This window comes from Chenopodium quinoa, unplaced genomic scaffold (genome assembly GCF_001683475.1).
Source record: "Chenopodium quinoa cultivar QQ74 unplaced genomic scaffold, ASM168347v1, whole genome shotgun sequence".
Classification (NCBI taxonomy): domain Eukaryota; kingdom Viridiplantae; phylum Streptophyta; class Magnoliopsida; order Caryophyllales; family Amaranthaceae; genus Chenopodium; species Chenopodium quinoa.
The window spans coordinates 7,596,185-7,619,750 of record NW_018742484.1 but is presented as its reverse complement, the minus strand read 5'-3'; the positions used below and the strand labels follow the sequence as shown (position 1 = coordinate 7,619,750).

The window sequence follows — 23,566 nt, the reverse complement described above, 5'->3', positions numbered from 1 at the left end:
AAAGATATTAATGGTTGAAGTTGTGCATTGACAAACGTGACTAAAAAAACGTGTCAACCCAAAAAAAAAACGAAACAAGTATATAGCGGAAAAATCCGCGCCTAAAATGATACAATATGTCAGAAGTTATTTTATTTATTTATTTATGATCTGATATGATTTAAAATTAATTTGTTAACAGTTAATGAATTAATTGTTTTTAATTCAATGCATAACTTCATACTCCCTCCGTTCCTTCATGATAGTCTCTTTTGGCCAAATTTTAGCCCCAAAATGCTCACCCCATTTGCTTTTTTCAACAATTATAATACGAGTATTAATTTTTTTACTAAAATTCCCTCCAATTTGCAACAATATATGTAGAAATTTAGGTTTTCCATGTAAATTTTGCATTCCCGTATACTTTTATTACTCTCTCTCTTTACTTTTTTGCATACCCCATGTAAATTTACCTTTTCAATGTACTTTTACCACTACTTATTTAAATTTCTTAATTCCCATAAAATTTTATCAAGAGATACTATCATTAAGAGACGGAGTGATTATATAAGTGATAATCCTTGTCATTAATTAATAATTTTGTAAACCATGTTCCAGCAACTCCTTTCCCCATGTATGTCTCGTGAATTCGTGATCCTTAAGTAGTAAACAAAAACAAACGTCTCTCTTTCACATTCCTATGCACCCATCTTACTAAACTCTCCATCCCAACCCCTCTCTCCTCACTCAACAACAACTATATAGGCCGACAATTCAAAAATAACAAAACCATAAGTCAATCAGTGTTATCAATCCTTACACAATCCATTTAATTCCGCATTTTTTTAACCTCTAATTCCTTCTCCTCGATTTTTCCAAACCTTAAAAAAAAAACTCCCCAAAGTGACCTCAAAACAAAGAGGCAGAAATGTACAAAAACACACTGCCCATCATAATTCTATTCTTAACGGCGATCTCCGCCGGCGCCGACGATTTAGTAACATGTTCAGAAATCGTGCCGATGCGAAACCGCTACGATAAGATATCCATAACGGATTTCGGCGGTGTCGGTGACGGTAAAACGGTGAATACCAAGGCGTTTAGGGAGGCAATATATAGGATAGAGCATTTGGGAAGAATTGGGGGTGCGTTATTGTATATACCGCCGGGTGTGTACTTAACTGACAGATTTAACTTGACTAGCCATATGACTCTTTACTTGGCTAGTGGTGCTGTCATCAAAGCTACCCAGGTACTTACCTTTTTATTTACTCGATTGTTCGTCTCTAATTAGTTACTCCATTTTATTTTCGTACTAGATGTTAATGAACGTGAACATTTGAACATACACATTAGAACAAACTAATAATATCCAACGTGCTAGTATTGTGAAAAGTCGAATGGAGCAATTATTATGAGATCGAGGGAGTAACTTATTTGTGTTATTGCACAATGTGTGAGTTACATGGGTTTAATTTGAAATTTGAATGTGGGGTCATGGAGTAGCATTTTGGTTGATTAATAGCAATTCTGTAGTTCCATTACCAAATATTTAGATGTTATTGGGAACAAAATGCTCTATATCATAATATAAAGTTGGAATTGAGAGGATAAAATGGTTCATGTAATTTATACAGAATAATTGACTTGAACTTAAAATGAAAATGTCAAAAATAAGTTAGATCAAGACATTGTAGAGTAGTATCCGTACTTGGTATATAGGAAGATAAAGTATAATTTAATTTGGTAGGGAGAACAAAGCGATGATTATTGCTTTATGATTTGATTTTTGTTGGATTATGGTCCTTCAAAAAGTAACTGGACTTTTGGTTTTGTTATGATGAATTTCTTTTTGTTCTAGAAGTTTATGTTATTGGATGTCATGATCAAATAAGTGGAACCGGACTTACTAGTAATGGGAATTCATTGTTAGTCTTAAAGCCGCATTTTGTAGATGTCACAAAGTCTTATGATGGCAATGTAGCCTTATATACTGAAACTCGTCTTTCAGGAGGTGGGATTACTGAATATGGGGTAAATGTTGTAGTCTTTAATTATGATTAAGACATTGAGGTCCAAATTCTTTTGTATGGTCCTCATGTGTTCTTGGTACATACTGCTAGAGATATTGAGGGTTGGTGGGTCAATTGAAGGGAATGCTTCCATGTGCCTTGCTTATTGGTTTTAAGCTGGGGAGAAAAGGATAATTGATCATTAGCCATTAGCCATTAGGTCTGGCTTATGTCTATGATTATGTTACATTGTTACTCACTCAGTCTCGTAATAATATGTCACATTTGAATAATGTGGTCAAGCTTTGATCATTAATATCCTTTCATATGCTACTTAAAAAATCTTATAAAAAAATTTGATTGATATTGCCATTTGATGATTTAGCTTGTTCTTGTTGCTTGGTTATCTTCCTTGATAGCATAAAGCACCTGACTGGTAATTCATATTATTGTCATATACATAGTACTATGGTTTTAACACTTATTTATGTAGATAACATGATTTATTATATGCTAGATAGAATATGTAGAGCACTTTTGTTTGGAAAAAAGAAGATAGAGTATGTAGATAATGTATTTGTGGCCCCTTATCTTGCCAAGATATTCCTTTGCAGTGATCAAAGGCAGTTTTTAGTAGTATTTGCTACTTTGCTTTGTGATAAAGTAACAAAATGCTCAATTTTGGTTCAGCCTTTCTCATAGAATTTTTGGCAATAAGACCTTTTCCTCTGTCCTTCTTAGTGCTTCTATCTTATTTTTTTCTGCTGACCCACCATTATTCGTAACTTGCTAAGAAGAAATAATCATACATCTGCTGGCATAGTGATATACGTGGCGTTATACAACAACTATATTGAAAGTTCTTATGCTGTAAATCATTATGTCCCAAAAGGCTTGATTATTGGATGTAACTTACAAAACGAATTGACTTTTTAAAAGTTTATGATGTGTTGTGTGACTCCTAACCTACTATGATTCCAATTTGGTATCCATGAGTTTGATTATTCTAACCATTTGTATACACGAGGCTGAAAAAAGGAGTTAAAGAAGAAATAGGCTTTAAACTTATAATGGTTTTTTACTTAGCTGTCTTGAAATTGAACACTGATTTTGGATTATGTTATAAGTGAAACCCAGGCCATGGCGTGTTTTTTCAAACTTTCAAGTGAGCTTAGCTGTCCTTTTTCTCATGTCTCTATTAGAACAGAAGATGATGTTCAGTTCTCCTCCAAATAGTAATGTTGTACAACTGCTTCTCCTTTGTGGTCTAGTCCTTTCCTTATCTGTGCCTTTAGTTTTTGCTCTCTGTTGAGCTTTAGATTCTAATTTGTTAATCCGGGTGATCATGAAAAACTACTCATGTGGATAGTCTGCCTATTATTGAATTCATACGCCTTTTAGAGCTTAATATCTATTTAAAGTTCAGAATTTCAGATAACACCGGTCTAAGACAAGGACCATGTAACACCACGATTAAACCCGCTGCTCTATATCTGGCAGGGTTGCACTTTAAGAGTTATGCATGAGCTTTGAAGAACTTAAGCTTCTCTGGCAGAAGCAGTTCATTTTATATCCATCCCTCACACAACTTTGATGCTGCATAACTTGTTTTAATTTGTAGTCCTATGCATCAGGATACTTCAACTTGGCCACTAGCTGATCCATTGCCTTCTTATGGAAGAGGGAGGGAGCGGGAGGGAGGGAGGTACATGAGCTTCATCCTAGGGGATGGGGTCCAAGATGTCATAATTACTGGTGAGTTCAAAAGATCTTCTCATGGATGAATATGTTTTGCAAAACTTTCATGTCTTAATGTCCCCTGATAATTTGGTATTTACAGGTGAGAATGGAACAGTTGATGGTCAAGGAGACATTTGGTGGAACTTGTGGAGAAAAAGGACTCTTCAATATACCAGACCACATCTTATAGAATTCATGAATTCCAAAGACATCATTATTTCTAATGTGATATTAAAAAATTCTCCATTTTGGAATGTTCACCCTGTCTACTGCAGGTAGATTTTGCTGTCTCCTATGCTAGAGCATGCTAAACATTTAGTCAGCCATTGATTTGTGTCATACTTGAATAAGCACCAAATAGCTTTAAATTTATGATTAAAAGTTAAACTAATTGATCGACTCCATAATAAATAGCCATTGTCATGGCTGTGATGGTCAGAATATTCTGGGTCAAGCCTTCGGTTAACACTGTAGGAATTGCTAGGAATTGGTCTACAGTCTGCATGAGTCATCAGTTTCGATAGGATGGGCATGAGTATATTAATTGCTTGTACTTGTTGGAGTTGGAATTAGGTTGGAAAGACAATTTGAAATTAGTAGAGCAGATAGATCACTACTTTGTTCATGATAGTGGTAGCATGTATTTTCAACTCTGCCATGATAGACCACTATCACTTGTTGCAAGATAATTTGATACTCATTTGGTTTTCTCAGCAATGTTGTTGTTCGATATGTGACTATTTTGGCTCCAGCTGACTCTCCCAATACTGATGGTGTTGATCCAGGTACTTGTCAAATTTTGCAATAATAAAATCTTCATTCCATGCGACATACTCTGTGTTAAACATGAAATTATATAAGCTGAGAACACAATGGGCACTAGTATTATACTTCGTAGTATCCAACTTTCCATAGAATGTGATATGCCTGATGCAACACACTCGTCACACTCTTCCATGCGACATGCCTGGTATCAGATATTCCTCTGTATTATGTTACTCTGTATCCAACTATCCTTAGAATGTGTATGTGTTACTCTGTATTATGTTATTGCTTGATGTGATATTAGATATCCCTCCAAGACAATATACTTCATATTACACATGAAACGAGATAATTTGGCAACATTGAGAGTATGTATAGACTTGCGATATCTTGCTATATCATGTTATCACCCGATCATCACTGGTGTTGGGCTGTTCTAAGTAAATTTAATTATAACTGTTTTTTACTTAAATATAGCTATCTCTGCAGCTTGCGTGTCTTCTGTTTCATAGTATCCCGATCTGCAACCTATCATACCCTTCCCAAGTGGGCTAATGAGTCCACCTAAACATATGGCTTGAATAAAATAAAGTTCTCAGTACTGCTAGCTTATGCTTCCTTAAAGTGTGGGTGAATAATAAAAAGGGTAAGGAAGGGAGAGGACTAGAGGAGAAGCCGTTTAGCACTTACCTTCAAAAATTTATTCCTATAGAAGGGGTTTTGGTAAAAAAAAAACACAGGGATAATGGATCCTAATTTCCCTCCAATCCCTGTTTCCCTTTCCATTCTATTTTTAAACATAGATTCTTAACTCTCCTTCCTCCTTTTCCCAACACATTCCTTCAGCCAAGTGCGCTATTGATGTCTCTTCTTGACAAATTCACTTTATCTCAGTTGCTCATGTTCTTATGGGTCCTGCATGTGTGTGGGAATAGGCCAAGTTTATAATAGACCATTGCTCTTCATGTATCCACTGTTGTGCATATGTGTTGAATCTTGGATAGCTTAGGTAGCTGTTTTGTTATAAAAAATTTGACATAAGCAATTTATTCCCCAACACCAGTAACTTTATGCATACTCCCTTCTATTTTTCCTTTCTATTTCTAAGCCTCCTGACTTCTGATTAAGTTAATTTTCCTAAAATTTGTTCTGTACATATCTACTTATCTAGGTATGATAACAGGATGATGCCATTTGCACAATCCAGTATACTAACTCAGTTTGCTTGATTTATTTTTTCAGATTCAAGCTCCAATGTCTGCATTGAAGACATGTACATTTCAAATGGTGATGATATGATAGCCATAAAGAGTGGGTGGGATGAGTATGGACTTGCCTTTGGTCGCCGTAGCTCGGACATCACCATTCGAAGGATAACCGGATCATCGCCATTTGCTGGCATTGCTATTGGTAGCGAGATGTCTGGTGGTGTGGAGAATGTGTTGGCTGAACATATAAACCTCTTCAATATGGGAGTTGGCATACATTTAAAGACCAATGTTGGAAGAGGAGGGTACATAAGAAACATAACTCTCTCTAATGTATACATTGAAAATGCCCGAAAAGGCATAAAGATTGCTGGTGATGTTGGTGACCATCCAGATGACAAGTTTGATCCAAAAGCTCTCCCTGTTATTCGGGATATCAAAATGAAGAACATATGGGGCGAGAAGATTTTACAGCCCGGACTGGTGAAAGGAATAAAAAATGCCCCGTTTATTAACATCTGTCTTTCTGATATCAACCTTTATGGCCCTTTTAAAGCGAGAACGAGACCATGGGAGTGTTCTGATGTCAAGGGATCTTCTCTAAAGGTTAGCCCATGGCCTTGCTCTGAACTAATTGGCTCTCTTGATGGCACCTGTTTCACTCACACTTAAGTTCAGCTGCATGTTTTTGTTGTATTTTAAGGGAGACTTCGAGTCTCTAAATATATAAATGAACACTACTACTTTTTTGGAACACAAATGAACACTACTACTTTATTACTCATTAGTCTTGCAATATCTATCTATTAACCTATACTATAAGCAAATCCTTTCATGACACTTGTCATTATCTTGTTAAAAATTTTTCCCCCTTTTCCGGGTTTTTTTTTTTTTTTTTTGCAAAATCTTTTAGTACTTTCATGTGCTTCCATTTTATATTCTTTGATCCTGCTACAACTAGGAAGCATATGTTTTATTCCTATCATTTATATATGCTCCAAATCTAGAGAGTCATACAACCACCGTCGTTATAATCTTTACAACACCCATCGAGAGTAGTATAACACCTCCATTCAAAACAACAATATACTGTTCGTCCATCCTGAGTTGATGGCGTGCATACATCGATAGTTATATCTATAGATCCAAATTCATGTTTGTGTTGCTCCGCTATCTTCGAACTTCCATGGTTTGGAGGAGGACCTACACATATTAGTGGATAAATTCCTTAAACACTAAAACAAATTGAATTACAATATAAATTTAAAGGATTTTTTTGAAAAAATAACACCATAAAATGCATTATAACACCAAACCACGAATTTTTGGGATGAGAGAGAGGGTGAACGTGTCGGTGTTGGAATTAAGAGGAAGGATAAGTATTTTTGGGATTTGTTATTTTAATGGATTTTGTTATTTAGTCTTTCAGTCGGTGTTGGTCTCAACAACTTTACTTTTGATTTTGTTCTTGGTTTTTTGCAAGCTTGAGTTCTCAATCTCTCGGTCTATCTCGAGTTTTTTGGTTAAGTTGGCAATTCCTGATCCACAATGAAGCTTTGGTAGGTTTCTCATGGTTTTCCCGACTCCGAAGTCAATGGTGTTATGCAATTGGTGGTCTTCTTCATGACTCCATATCTTGGTCCTCAACAAAGTTATTCAGGGTTGCTAGTTTGCTGTTAGTGTGTTTGCTTGTTTTTAGGTATTTTTAGCTCTTAGGTTGTAATTTGCTCTTTATTTATGAAGTTCTAAAAAAAAAAAAAAAAAAAAAAACCTAATGTTGAATCAACAAAAGAGTTATCCTTATCTTTGTCATATACTTATCTGTCTTTGTATGAAAGCTTCATTATCTCACCTAGATGTTTTTAATATGTTTATAAGATCTTATATCACATACACTTCCCGTCATCTTTGACCATTATCATCTTTGTGCACAACATTTCAATACTCTTACAATACGATTTGCCTATATATATGAGTGATCATTATGATATTATACTCCATTATTATTACGAACTAGTGAATTGACCGTGTACAAATCAATTATGCAAAAAACCATCAATTAGGAAATGTTAAACTCTTATATCATCAATATATATACTACAACATCAAAAAGGATACAACACCATCATCAATCATCATGCATTCATATTAAACATGAAAATTCAGATCATTCCTATTTTGTATTATATCTAATCACCTAAAACCCACAAAAATTAAATTAAAAAAAAACAGTCACATTTTATTTATCGTAATACTCCATAAGTCTATAAGTAGCAATATATTTAAAAGTAACCCAAAAATATGCCAATCTTTTTCAAAATATGTTTCTCCCTATCCTCATCATGCTCATACTCCTTAATCTCTTCTTCATTGACCGCCTCTTTCAACTCAATACCCTCATCCTCCTCGACAGTAGCAAATCCCACCTCGTCAACACCCTCCCGAAGCGTAGCAAATCCCACCTCGTTAACCCCAACGAACCGGCCTGGATTACAGTGGCGATGGTGGCGGCATCGGTGAGGGTTGAACCATTTTGTTAAAAAATAATACTGATTGACCCCGGAACCTGTCTGGACCGGAACACGGTTCATTCGCTTAAGGTGATCAAGATCTTCCTTAGAAAGAATCTCCGTCTCCTGTGATCTGGTGTGGTCGGGTGGTACAGAGGTTGACTCGATATGATTGTCATGATCGGATAGCTTGGTGGCGTGGGTAAGGTCCAGTTTTGTAACACGGAAAGCGGTTGAGAGGGTGAAGAGGAGGAATAACAAGGATAGGGAGAAAACGATGCGTTTCATGGTGGTTTTGTGAAAGGGAAAGGGTAGAGTGCTGTGTTTTAGAGGATGGAAGTGAATAAAAGGGAGGTGAGTTTATTTAAAGACAAGAATGGCGGGTGGGTTCAAATTCTTGGACTCTGTAAATAATTTTTTGTTAACATTATTTTGTATTATTTTATTTTTTGAACAAATAAGAATGGTTTCTTTTATAAAGGAGTGCACTACGGGATAGACTCATAGACTTTTATGTTACGTATTGACTACTACTCCGCACTCCGTAATTGTCAACATGTCAAAATTGTCAATGGTGCGGAATAACTAATCCAAATTATAACCATGGAACACTTTTTTTGAGCAAATAACCATGGAACACTTGGATTAGTGGTAATAATAGTATTTTGTGGGGCAATATCCTCTACGAGTGTTTCGGCAAATTAAAATTTGAAGATATGGGCCTTGATGGGCTTCAGATTAGGCCTCGAGTGTGGACATGCAAACTTCGCTTTGAGCATAGAGGCAGAGCCTCCAACGCTCAAGTTAGATACCAAATAATGAGTATTTTAGAAAAAGATAGTATGAGTGTGGTCTGTTAGAGTAAGAGAATGACCTTCCTTTACCTTTGCCCTAGAAGACAAGAAGAGTATATATAGTGGTAATAATGGGTTTTTATAGTGTATTTGGCTTATTTAGGTTTTTGGTGCCTTGGGCTTATAGGGGTAGAATTACCCTAGGATAAAATTATAGCCATTTTAACACCCAAACAATTAGCCCCCAAATCCAATACTATTTAGAAAAATGAGTTGGGTTAAATTTCAACTTTCTAAGTAATTCGATGAAAATAATTGATGAAAATCGTAAATAATCTATTGGAAAAGTCAATGTGGCTTGGAGTTGACAAAAATTGATCCGATAATTGACACGATCTGAACACAAAGTATGTATGCATGTCAGGTTTTTTTTTTTTTAATTTTTTTATCTATGTAAATAAACAAGTCAACACAAGTATAACCTCAGATCATAAAGTTAATATAATTCCGATATGGTACAAGGACTCGAAAATCCATAGAGCAGTACACCTAGCGCATAATGTATCATCCTTGGTAATTGAATTGAATGGCCAGCCTAGCTTCAAATCTTTCACCAAACTGTACTAAGGGATTACAAAGTTCAGACACATTCTGAATTGTGTAAGTGCAACTGAGACTTAAACAAATTGTACATATATACCCATTCTGAAGTCTGATATTACCAAGCTACGGTCAGTGAAATATATGGTCATAGGGAGCTTAGGACAAAGTTGGGCCAATGAACTAACGTAACGTATATTATTCCAGTATATAGTTGGTCTACTATTATCATGAAAATTATTATTTGGTAGGTCCATGGTATGTTTTTGGTGGGGATTGAATGCTTCTAATTATTACTATTAAAAAAAACCCCCTGCTGCTGTGACTCGGTGACATGTATTCACCGGTTCACCCTCTCTTTGTTTCACGTAATTTTTCTCGTGGATTAGATCTAGTAAGGACAATGATCTTGATCGGACTTCAACTTGTTTGTAGGCTAAAAGGTTAGTATGTATTCATCGCGCACATAGTTTATTTTTCCGCATTTAGTAAGGAGAATGGGTGACCCGTGTTCCACTACTTTATATACGAGAATAAATTTTAAATTTTTGAATAAAAATACGAGAATGAAATGAGTATGTATTAAATTGACATTTCCTTAACAACAAATTTAATTTTATTTACTCGTAATTGTTAGATGTTGTTACAAAGTGTGGTGTTATGTATACTTGTATTTATGTGACGTTGGATTATCTTATACTTACATATCAAGTTCAATTATAAATTCCTTATGTGTCCAAAGTGTTATGTTATGTATGTATATACTCCATATAAATCAAGTAATGGTGAGGGATAGATGAAGTTAATCACTTTAATTTTTCTAAATCAATGATGATTTTTCACTAGATTAATACTTTAATATTTAAACTCCTGCTAATTAAGTTTTTCAATTTTTTTTTATTAATTTATGTGGCCTCTTTGTCTTTTCGATTTGAGGGTTGAACTGTCACACAACATTCCAGCAAACGAAGGGGAACATTTTAAATTAGTATGATAGTGTTAATGGTAATTAAATGAGGAATTTTATTATTACACTTAAGGCCGGCTAATTTAGCTAGCATTGATTATACATTCATTCATTTTTAGATCAAGATTGGACGGTGCAAAACTTAGCTAGCATTCACACTTAGTGTAATCGTGCGTGTACATGCTCGTAATGGACCATCAATTCCAAACAGGCTAGTACTTCACTACTTCATAATGGAATCTTAAATGCTTAATTAATGCGTTAAACATATATATATATATTATACCGCAATTATTTTTAGGTAGATAAAATGAATTGTCCTATTAGACCGCAATCTCTTATAGATTAACTCGATCCAAGTTTACAGACTAGACACTTTTAGAGTAGTAGAAGGGTGGATAAGGGAAATCCTTAATCTCAAAGTATCCCTAGTAGGATTGGATTATACTCCCAACCTCAAGGTTGTACGTTGGAATGTTCAATCCTTACCACTAGAGAGATCAATTGCTATTAGAGTCTTTATAAACATTAGATTGTATATTAACAATAGCTCACATATGTAAGAATGTAAGATGGACCATATGTTCGAACTTGCTTTACATAATAATATCATAATTACTCCATATATTGGTTCAATATTATCATTATGTTGGTGATGTATGTAGTTAGTTCATTCTTCTGCCCTTAGTAAGATTTGATTATCACACAAATAAGATTATATAATTTTCTTTTTAGGTGTTTTTTCTATGTGAAGGGTACTTTTGATAACTCTTTCTTTGATCATCAGAGTAATACTTGTAGTAGTATAATTAGAACAATAGATAAGCTATGATGAGACGGTGATTAAACAAACAAATAATGTTTGACCGAATAATATTATGAATTAAAATGTGCTTAGATTATGCCTTTGATTGATTTTTGTAATAAACATGGAAATATGGAATAGTATATGGGTTATCATTAGTGTTGCCAACCAATGGATTCATTCGATTGACATTGCTAAATTCAAGGTACCTACATGGCTACATACGTGGGGAGGAACTCACGTGCAATCTAAACATATCGTACATTTGACTGAGAACTTGTTTATCACTTATTGATTGCATCTTTGACTTAGCATTCATCCCACAAAATAATTCTGATTCTTTGTTAAAAAAAAATACGAGTATTTATTTGTCATTTAATTGTATACAAGGGTAATGATAGATTGATGTACTCAATTTTTTATTAAAGTTGCATACGAGCATTCATTATATCTTTATACGTTATGATATTAATTTTAAAATGCATGAAAATATCATACAGCAATCGACATATATAATTGTTCAATATTAATTTGATACAAGTACTTCAATTAAAAAAAAAAAAAAAAAAAAAATTAATTTCTTGTAAATAGTCATAGATTATAGAGTATTACATCGAATCCATGAAGTAAAGACTTTTAATTTGCAAGTAGCAACTTCAGTTTCTAATAGCTAAATACTTTGTAATTTAATTTATTAAATTGAGATTCTTTTTTTTAATATTATAACAAACTCTTTAGATCTCATTGACTTTTTCCTTAGCTCAAATTGAGCATTCTATATGCAAATATGTAAGGAGTCTCATGCGTATACAATTCCATTAAACACATACTTGTATTTGACAAGAGCTTCACAATCATTAATCATAGACGAAGTAGCTTTTTTAATAGACCATTTAAACTGATTAGGAGCTTCAATCATCAGCTTAAGTTTCAAATTAAATCACCTCCCGGCTAGCTAAAGGCTCGATTTTTCTCAGTGACCTGGTTATATTCTTAATGATGTGCTATTTATTTGTTCTAGTTTTATTTCGGTTTCTTGGTAGCATGTTAAAGGGAGGGTAACAGTGTTGCTTATCACCTTACTATGGTAGTTCCTTTCGGGATTGAACAAGTTTGGGAAAACCATGTCCCGAATGAAATCTACCCGCATGTACTTATGGACACTTTGTTCCTAAATTGATATATTTCGTGACCATTGTTTAAAAAAAAAAAAAAAAAAAAAAGAATGAGCTCTCATGTGAAAGGGGGCCAGGGTGTGATGGAGTATATAAACTGATCTTGGACTTCAACCATCAACTTAAATTTTTGTTTGAAATGATCCTTTAACATGATATTAAAAGTCAACATGATAAAAAAAATAAAAATACTCCGTAGTTATCTTTCTAGGTGGTTGGATTTCAATTATCTAAAGTTCTTAACATTTTAAATTTATCTTATCTAAAATTATTTTTTTGGAAATCAACTCATTATCATATTGATAAGTTTAACAATTCCTATATGACTCTACTTATTAGCCTCATATTCATTTTAATTGTACGTTTGAAGAGCCAAATGTGCCAAACATATATGATGTAGTACACAATTACGCAATTAATCTAATTCTATAACACAATTGAAGTGTATAGATTAATGGGTCACGTACGTACATCCTGTTAAATTAATGATCCAGATGGATCCTATTAAATTGGAGTCAGATAATTAGGCAGTGTAAGCGTGTGCATCTAATTTTTCTAGATTAAAATAATTACATACAAGCCTTTCCCAGGAAGCTTCTTGCGGTGAAATCATATAATATCAATTAATCTAATTCCATAATACTTCGTACAATTGATATTGTATAGATTAATTGTTTTTATTTATTTATTTATTTATTTATTTTGGTGTGTATATCATAGTAGTATAGAAGTTCTAAAATTGCATGTCTTTTGTGCTCTTAACCCAAGACGATCCATAAAGACGATCCTAAAGAAGAAGAAGAAAGAAGGAAATTAAACATAATTTAGAATTGAATTTACTACTACAAATACATTGCACGGAAAAAAAAAATAAGAGTAAGAAATAAGGACCATCATGATTTAGTCAAGCTAAGCTAAAAAGTAAGTTATCTTATGGTCAAGTTTTATTAAAAAAAATGAGGATAAAATTTTAACCATTATTTGACTATAATTTTTTATAGCACAAGTGTATAATTGTTAGTCAATGTAGTTAAATAAATCAAAATCTTTGAAAAAATCTCAACCATGTAACCCGTCTTCGTATAAAAAGTAGCAATTCATCGCACACTTTAAAGCGTAACACAATATATACATAACAGTTTAGAAAAAGTGAATTATTTACGGTGATCTTATGTAGACAACAAAAATATATACTCAAATAGGAAGGTAAAAGTGAATAAATGTTACCTTAATTAAACAAAAGGAAAAGGTAGATTTATACTCGACTTCAATAATGAAGTTGTTGTATTACCTTGACTTTAAGTATGACTTTGTGGTGTAGACTTCTTTATAAATAGCAAACATGTGAAGCTCATACGTACTCATTGCAGTGGCAATAATATCTCAAACAAGAAACAACCAAAAACACAAGTTAGAGAGAGAAACATAAATTGCTTAATAATAATTTTTGAAAAATTAAGCTAAGCTAAATTATAATGGCAAGCAAGCAAAAGGAATTATACTTCGTGTTCATGAATTTTGATCCTGAGTATGAGCGTCTTCGAGCTGATAGGTATGATTATAACTTTTATATTAAGACTTGGTATTAATTATGTAATTTTTTCAAGCTAATTATGAGCTATTAATTAATCACATTTTCATCCTTAATTTGGTTGATTAATTAAATATTGTGGTGATTTAACAGGACGAAAAGAGGAGCCTACGAGTTAGATGTGTATCTAAGCAGGAAACATGATGAACTTCTTGCTCGAACGCTCCAACCTGGTTCATACAACAAGACTTTGTCTCTGGTTATTGTTGATGGTTTCGCAGTTGAAATCACTGATGATCAGGTATTATCATTAAGCTATAGTTATTATTATTGTTGATGACGAGCTTAATATAACCTACATTGCCCGATATATACATATATACCCCAAGTTACGGCCCTTACGGGATATAATTAGTAACTTTGAATACACTTATACACATTGTGGGTTGGTAAGAATGGAATTTGTAATATAGGTATTTCAACCTAACACATTATTGCCGGATATATTTTTTCCTTAAAACTTATACTACCACTAGATTTTGAATTGAATTATTGAAAATGATTAAATGAATACTAATTTTTTTTTTTTTTAGAAAAAAATGAATACTAATTTAAATCAAAACGAGTTTGTTTCGTTATTTATCTTTTTTTTTTCTTTCTTTTATTATTTTTAATATATATACTACGAGTATCTTTTATACTGTATGAATTGATTTATAATTGGTTAGAGATAAGATTTTGTATGAGATTTCACAGAGTTATACAGTTGTTGATTAGCAGCATTCTATTCTGTATTATTGTTGCAGCTTAATAATGCTGCCTTTTTATTTTTATTTATTTTTGGTGTACGTGTATCATTTTAATGTACAGGCAAAGTTGCTGAGATCTGCGACGGGAGTCCGGGTAGTGGAGAAGAATCAAGAGTTGGCTTGATTACTCATTTGTTCAGCTTCAGCCTCATGAAAATTTATCATCAATATAATTAATTAGCATATATACCAATATTATTGAGGCCTAGGTATTAAGAAGTAGGTTTAATTTGTGATTACTATTGTGTATTTTTGTGTTTTTTTCATTCCAAAGGGCCTATTCTTAAGGTAATATATGTCGTAAGTAGGGTATATAAATACTTTATATTTATGTAACGATGGGTCCATGGCATTATTATAAATTACGATGGCACTCATGTAATTTTTTTTTTATTTTAATTAAGTGATTGGTTGATTTGGAGCTTCTTGAATGGATTACTCTTTCCATAGTCAACACCTCTCTCATGTATTTAATTGCTTGAATGAGTTAATTAAGGTTGACAAATACCGAGTAATGAAATATATTACAAAGGTATATACTGAAATATTAAGGCTAATCAAGGACATGCTTGAATAAATTTGTGTTAATCTATCGGTTTGTTTTAATAAAAAAAGGTAAGGAATTGAATGATATAAATTCGCATATCTAATTACATGACTAGTTTGTCAATTATTTATAATTCACAATTATCGCAACAATTTCTTTCTTTGTTGTCTTACTTAGTGTACCGTATTGTTACGTTATGTTTGGAATAGTTCTTACAAACAATGTTACGTATCAAATTCTACGGTTGAAGCGGCCCTCTCCATCAATTCACACTGGTAGAACCATAAAACAACTAAGGTTGTGTATATGTTAATCATTATAAATTTTACCATTTTATATACGTTAAATGTTTTAAAGTTTTTTATTTTTATTTTTGTTTTTCAGTTCTCCTCCGTACTACTTCACCTTGATATCAAAAATCACAAAATATAAATAAAAAAATGATACTTCCTCCGTTCTTTTTTTATCGCATCATAGAGCTTTTGACGGCAAAATTTGATAGGGGTAAAATTACAAAATTATCCTTGTATTAGCAAAAAAAATAAGACCCACCAAAACCTAGAATCTGCAAACACAACATATAACGTGCTGTAATCCATTACCCAAAAGTCACCAAAATTCTAACTTAACTCCACCCATCAACAGTGAAACAGTGAAAATACAATACATTTACCCACCAAATTTCAGTTTTACTTTACCCACCACATTTCAGTGTTAGATTACCTACCAAAATTTCCTAAACTGAAAATTTAAACAACCACCAAACACCAAAATTTTGAAAATTCAAAATCACCCGCCTAAATTTTAGATTCTGAAATTCAGAACACTAACCCCCACAACTTTAACTTCACTATAAAAGGAGTGAGTAACTCAGTCCATCTACATTCAATGCTTTAACCAATTTTTTTATTTTTTTTCCCCTGAAGTAGTCCACTGCATGCAGCAAGAACCACACAGCACAAACAACACTTAACATCGTTTGTTCTGTCATCACAGCACACACAACACATTGGGAAATGGATTCTTAGGGGTTTGAGGACGTAGAACAGCTTTACAATTTGGAACAGTCACAACGGTTTCATGAAGATTACGAGGTACTATTTTCTTCTGAATCTGAATCTGATACTGATATAGAATTAGGAAAATATGGTAATCCAGCAACTGTAGTTATTAAATTAGAACATGATAATGTCATAGTAGAGAAAAATGAAAAAAAAACATTTGAATTAAGTGACAACCAAAGACAACATATTGTTCAAGAACTTATTCTAGCACAAGAAGGAAAAAGGTACTGCCCCGGGGGGGGGGGGGGAGATCAGTACCAAGGGGTTCAATTAAAAAATTAGCATACAAATATAATGTACATAGGACAACTATTGGTAGAATTTGGGCAAAAGCTAAGGGCCGATTTGGGGGAAATAGAGTGATTGATGTGTGCAGCAGAAAAAGACAAAGGGGAAGGAAGAGATTAGACTTTGATCATGCTATTTTAGCAGCAATACCAATTGAAAAAAGAACCACAATTAGAGGTGTAACACCCCCGATTTACTAGCTAATAATAAACAAGAATTAAAGAAAAATAAACAACCTTTAAATAAAACTGCAAAAGCATACACCTAAATCGGAGGTATTACCGCCACACTCAACAACTTGTCAAGTGATGAGGCTTACAAAACCCCAATAATTACAACTCAATAATCTAAGTGAGCTATTAATAAACCTTTACAAACTCGTTATAAAATACTAATCGAGACAATTGAGCTCCTTTAGCTACGATCTCTTGATCAACCTATTTAGACAAACTTGACTGCTCACCATTAAGGACAAATTCCTAAATAGATCGTCGCAGGGCCACCATAAGAAAAAGACATGGCTGCAAACACAAATAGCACAACAAACAACACACACGTCAGCAAAAAACTGAGTAATCATCACATATCAGAATACAGAGTATAATAGAATAATCAACATTACTAGGTCAATTAAACAATGTAGTTCAAAACTACATTACACATTGTATTTTGAAAATAACCTTTGTCAAATTAAACCCAACCTTGAATAATAATACGATCTTTTACTCAATTAACTCATCTATCCCATAAGTGTGTCATGTTCTTTGTTCTATACCTAGCCTTAGACATGAGTAATTCGAATAAATAAACCAACAAGTATAAAAACTTGAATACTCTCAATAACCAGAAAACACCTCTAACCATGACCAATATGGGTCAAATCCCACCGTAGGGGACCATAAAAAATATAAATAAAGATTGTACCTCATTCTTAACTCATGATCATTATCTCCTTACCAACATGCCAAGAACTAAGGTATATAACGCCTAGCCTCAAACCAAGAACAAAATAATAATTTTCAACCTTTTGATCTCATACATTGATCAAATAACCATTCACTGATTAATAAATAATATTTCAACAATGGCACAGGTTCCCAAATAACATAATAATTCGATTCACAAAATATCTCAACTCTTATAGGGCGAACATACTAGTTCCCAAACATAATCAAATCTCGTCCCAAAAATAATACTCCGCATTATTAACCCTAAACCTCAATATAACAATACTCTCTAGAGCAACAACATTAAAACCCTAGGAAACTAGCATAATAAATCAATGTGATAATTAAATCATATAATACCACACACTGATCATATACATATAATCTTGATCATAAGAATAGCAAATATAAAATTTGCACATAATAATATAAAATATAAAATACGACTCCAAAGATTTATGGTGTGATTACATATAATAATAAGAGTAAGCGAGCAACTCCAAAACGACGAGTGTGATTACCTTTCGTAAACAATTAAGCAAATATAAGAGCAAGGTACTCCGCCGATTCACAATTAACAACAACTCACGCACAAGATACTCCACCATCATGATTAAAACTCACGCACAAAACTTGTAATCACTACTACAAAAATGGCAAAAGAGACCTATAATAAGAGACCTGTTGGTTAATACAGCAGGTCTCTTTGATATAAGAGACCTAATATTAGAGATAACAGGTCTCTAAAATGTCAAAGGACCCACATGAGATTTTGGGACGAAAATAAGAGACCTGTTGGTTTGCTGAACGGGTCTCTTATATATGCGCATAAGGATTAAGGACCCACCACAACTAGCGTACTCTCGCCTTTTCTTTGTTTTTTTTTAAGAAAAAAAAATTCCCTTTTTAATTCTTATTCATTTATACAGCTCATTATTAGTCATGTTCATATGAATCTCTTTTCTTGTTCCCCTTTATACGTCTCTTTCTCTTTCACCTCATCACTTGTCTCATCTCATTTCTCATTTTTATTTCTCACGAAGCAATTAACTCCTCCTCATTAACGACGCTGCATCTTCCTTCAACACCGGCGTTGCCTTCTTCTTTTAACTCAAAGTTTGAGGCTTTCAACATCTATTATGACCATAAATACTCCAGATCTAGAGTCTTATGGTCAAATTTGCCTAAATAATTCTACAATTGAATTAGTCTTAAAAAGGTATGTTTCCATATCAATTTAATTCTGAAAAGTTTTTGGGTTGTTGACAAGGTGTTTCTATGGCAATGGTTTATGGTTTGTTTGTTTCTTTTTTAAAAAATAGGTTGCTATAGTTTAGATTGGGTAGTTTTTGGTTTTTTCGTTGGTGGCTAGTGTCTTACGGGATTGGGGTTTTTTCACTAGGGGTTGGTTTTTCACGGGGTTGGGTCGGTTTATGACGAGGTTGGGTCGGTTTATTACGAGGTCGGGATGGTTTTCACGGGGGTGAGTGTAGTTTATACGGGGGTTGGGGTGGTTTTCACGGGGGTGTGGGCGGTTTGTTAGAGGTTAAGGCTTAGGGTTGGTTTATAGGGGTTTGTTATTGATGGTATTTTCTTGGGTTTTTTTTTTAATGTTAAATTAAGTATATTATTTCCTTTGCAGTTTGCAGTTTAGGTCAATTGATTACTTTAATATTGATGATTTTTCTGGGTTTATTTTGTATAACAGATGATTTAGGTGCCCAAGAGTTGATTTATGTGGTGAAGATTGCATATGGGATAATATATGATTTTATCCCCTTAATTTTGTTATTGATGTTTAAATCGTGTAAGGTTGTGTTTATGTTGTTGATGTCTAGTTTTTAACCTGAATTATAACCCTTGAAGCTTTTTTTTATTGATTCTTTTAATGGTATACAGGTTTTTAGAGGCCAGATGACCAATTCAAGAAACTTGCTTAGCTGATATATGGAGGGCTAAAGAAATTACCAAAGAGATGGTTGGATTCACTTGCCGTATAAAATTGGTGGGAATGTTGTTAGTTTTGATAACTTATTGTAAATTATTATTTCCATTAGTTATTATTTACTTGTTCCATAAATTCTCTTATACATGTAAATTATTGTTCGTATATACTTGTAAATGTTACTACTAGTAAATTCCATAATTATATAAGTTTATGTAAATTTATCTAATTTTTTGGTTTTGTAATTTTCAATTTTAGTAGAATAATTACAAAATAATAAATATATATCGTCAATTTATAATTTTTTTTTTAAAAAGAAAAATTATAAAGAGACTCGTTACCTGACAAAACAGGTCTCTTTATGGCTATCAAAGAGACCTGTTGTATGAAATAACAGGTCTCTTCCCCTTCGTAAATATATGATGTATATACATGCGAAGAGACATGTTACCTTACATAACATGTCTCTTATTGATAACAAAGAGACCTGTTCAGTTGAACAGGTTTCTTTAGCAAAGAGACCTGTGAGCTAGAGACCTCCTCTAAACAGGTCTCTTATGCTATTTCTAACGGGTCTCTTTGGCCTTTTTTGTAGTAATGAATTTTGGGAAAATGTAATAATAATGGGTTTTAATCAAGAGTTATCATGGAGATTGGAAAAGGAAAGAAAAACTTTTAAGAAGAATCAAAATTTGGGGTTGTGAAATACACGCACAAGCATAAATAATATGGTAGGTTTTTTTTTCTTCTTTTTTTAATTAAAAAAAGAAATTGATAATTATATTAGGGTTTAAGATAATTTTTATAGGATAACAAAAATAGAGTATAAGAATTTATAAAACAATTTAAAATATCTTATTTTAGCCATAAAATATATCTGATAAAATCTTAATATATTCGGGTATTACAAGAGGGTTAGTTGAGGCATTGCACTTAAGTCATACAACAGTGTATAGGTTGCTAGGGATTGGCATACTTAGGGCACACACAAATAGCATAAAACCATCACTTAAGCATCACCATAAAGTTAAAAGAGTGCAATTTATAATGGATAGTGTCATTCCGAGAACGGTAAATGAACTTCTTAAGTTTAGTGTAATGTATAACATGGTGCATATTGATGAAAAATGGTTTTATATGAGTGATGAGACTCAAAGATTTTATCTTTTCTCGTGGGAGGATGACCCATACAGAGCAACTCAGAGTAAAAATTTCATGGAAAAGGTTATGGTTATGGTTGGGATTGCTAGACCTCATATTTGTAATGATGGGGAAATATTTTGGGATGGAGAAATTGGTGTTTTTTCTTTCACAGAACAGGTAGCAGCAAAGAAAAACTCAAAGAATAGAGTGGCAGGCACAGTTAAGACAAAGGCTTTGCAATCACTTACTAAATTTGTTATCAGATCAGTGTTAATTGATGAAATGCTTCCAGCAATCAGATTGAAATGGCCTTTAGGAGCATGCAAGGAAATATGGATACAACAAGACAATGCTAGACTCCATATCAGCCCTAATGATACAAATTTCTTAGAAGCTGTAACTATGGATGGTTTCAACATCAGGCTTATAAACCAGCCAGCCCAAAGCCCAGACTTGAATATTCTGGATTTGGGTTTTTTCAGAGCCGTTCAATCAATACAATATAAGGAATTCCCAAGAAGTTTAGAAGAGTTACTACAAGCAATTGAAAATGCATACAATACATATGATCCGAAGTCTTTGAATTTCACTTGGTTGCACACGCAGTACTGTATGCTGGAAATACTTAAGGTAAATGGCGGAAATGGTTATAAAACCCTCACAATGGAAAGAGAAGGCTTTAAAGAATGGGACAACTGCCCGTTCAAATAGAAGTACCAAATGAATTAATGCTTCAAGGTCTAAGTTTTATTGAGCAGGGACAAATTGATGTCAGTATTACCCAACCGACTAATACTGAACACAATATGTCTCAAGGTATTTAAGAAAAGAATTGAAGACAATTGCATTTTGAAGGCTTTAATAGTGGAAATAGCCAACAGGGACTGCCACACATAACCAACATTTTGTTGATACAATGGGTTTGTAAGTTATTTTAATTAACTTTGGTTATGTGTACTTTTGTATCACTACAAGAAAACAACTTCATTTCGACTAAAAAAATCCGTCGGAATCATCGGAAATTCCGTCGGAATCAAGCCTTCCGACGGAATCAAGCCTTCCGACGAAATTCCGTCGGAATAAGTCTGTCGGAGTGGCCCTAGTCAGAAATTCGACCTTTTTCGATGGAATTTCCGTCGGAAGGCTGATTCCGACGGATTTATTTCTGCCGGCACTTTTTTTTACTTTAATTGAAAATCCGTCGCAACGTTCCGACGGAAATTTCCGTCGGAGTTGGAGAGGTTTCCGACGGAATTTTCCGTCGAAAATGTTAAAAAAAATAAAATTAAAAAAAAAACAGCCCCACCCTGCCAGAAAAACCCCCACCCACACCCACACCCACCAGCCCAGGAAACCCCCCCACCCACACCCACCCCACCCTGCCCAGAACAACCCCAACCCACACCCACCAGCCCAGGAAACCCCCCCCCCCCCACGCACAACCACCCACACCCACCAGCCCAGGAAACCCCCCCACCCACGCCCACCCCACCCTGCCCAGAACAACCCCCACCCCACCCTGCCCAGAAAATCCCCCCACCCACAACCACCCTCCCTGCCCAGAAACACCCCCACACACATCCCACCCTGACCACCCCCACACCCACCTGCCCAGAAAAACCCACACCCACCCAGACCACCCCCACCCACACCACCCCAACTTGGCCAAAAAAACCCCCACCCACCCCACCTGCCCGAAACAACCACCACCCACAACCACGAAATCGCAAAAAAAAAAAATCGAACAAAATTCTAAAAAACGCAAATAAATTCAAAGATCCGAAAAAAATAAACAGAAACAATTGAAATCGAACAAAATAAATAAAATATACAATTAATCTGAAATTAATAAAAATTAACATTACAATTATATCAAAAAACAATTATAATCAGAATTGTTTAAAAAAAAATATCTAGATCTACAATGTTATTGTTGTTGTCGTTACTCTGTGTTGTCGTTGTTGTCGGTGTTGTCGTTGCTCCGTGTTGTCGTTGTTGTCGTTGTCAGACAAGGGGAAAGTAAAGGAGAGAAGGAGGTGAAAGAGAAGGGGAATGAGAAAAAGAGAAGGGGAAAGAACGAAGAAAGGTGAAGGAGAAGAAGAGAGGAGAGAGAAAGAGAAGAAGAGAAGAAGAGAGAAGAGAGGAGAGAGAAAGAGAAGTAGAGAGGCGGAGAGAGAGGAGGAGAGGAAAGAGAATTGAATAGGGTTGGGGGAAGGGAACCAAATTTTAGGGTTTAGTTTTTTTTTTATTTATTTTTTTTAATTTTTTTTATTCCGCAAATATGTAAGGTGTTTTTTTTTTAAAATAAGATTCCGACGGAATATTCCATCGGAAACTTAATCTTCTGACGGAATATTCCGTCGGAAATTTCCGACAGATTTTAATTCTGTCGGAAAGTCAACGTATCGACGGATAATCCGTCGAACACTTCCGACGGATTTTATTTCCGTCGGGATACAAATTTTTCGACGAAATATTCCGTCGGAAAGCCTATAAATTCCGAGGGATTTTTATTCCATAGGAAATCCGTCGGAACTTTCCGACGGAATAAAAATCCCTCGGAACTTATAGGCTTTCCTACGGAATTTTGTGTCCATCAGAAGATTTCCGTCGGAATCTGGCCTTTTTCTTGTAGTGTATCTTGTAAGTTTTTGTCTAAGGCAGTCATGTTAGAAGATATTTTGTGAAGGGACTCAATATGTAGCTAATTTTAAAATGGTATGAAGTCTTCTTAGTA

At 34.0% G+C, this 23,566-nt stretch overlaps 3 protein-coding genes across 3 annotated transcripts; all 3 read left to right on the top strand.

The window, feature by feature from the left end:
• The first annotated feature begins 519 nt into the window (after positions 1-519).
• LOC110719668 (probable polygalacturonase) lies at positions 520-7,472 on the top strand. The gene is made up of 5 exons (XM_021898647.1): positions 520-1,231; positions 3,626-3,746; positions 3,832-4,006; positions 4,446-4,516; positions 5,739-7,472. Exons 1-5 carry the CDS (start codon positions 908-910, stop codon positions 6,374-6,376), a joined length of 1,329 nt encoding a protein of 442 aa, XP_021754339.1. The 5' UTR covers positions 520-907; the 3' UTR covers positions 6,377-7,472.
• A 6,442-nt stretch (positions 7,473-13,914) lies between these two features.
• LOC110719290 (subtilisin-like protease SBT2.6) lies at positions 13,915-15,320 on the top strand. Its single transcript, XM_021898175.1, has 3 exons — positions 13,915-14,107; positions 14,240-14,387; positions 14,957-15,320. The coding sequence occupies exons 1-3, from the start codon at positions 14,031-14,033 to the stop codon at positions 15,017-15,019; spliced, it is 288 nt and encodes a 95-aa protein (XP_021753867.1). The 5' UTR covers positions 13,915-14,030; the 3' UTR covers positions 15,020-15,320.
• Positions 15,321-20,793: 5,473 nt separating this feature from the next.
• Positions 20,794-21,540, top strand: LOC110719242. The gene has a single exon (XM_021898140.1). It carries the CDS (start codon positions 20,794-20,796, stop codon positions 21,538-21,540), a length of 747 nt encoding a protein of 248 aa, XP_021753832.1.
• Positions 21,541-23,566: the final 2,026 nt, after the last annotated feature.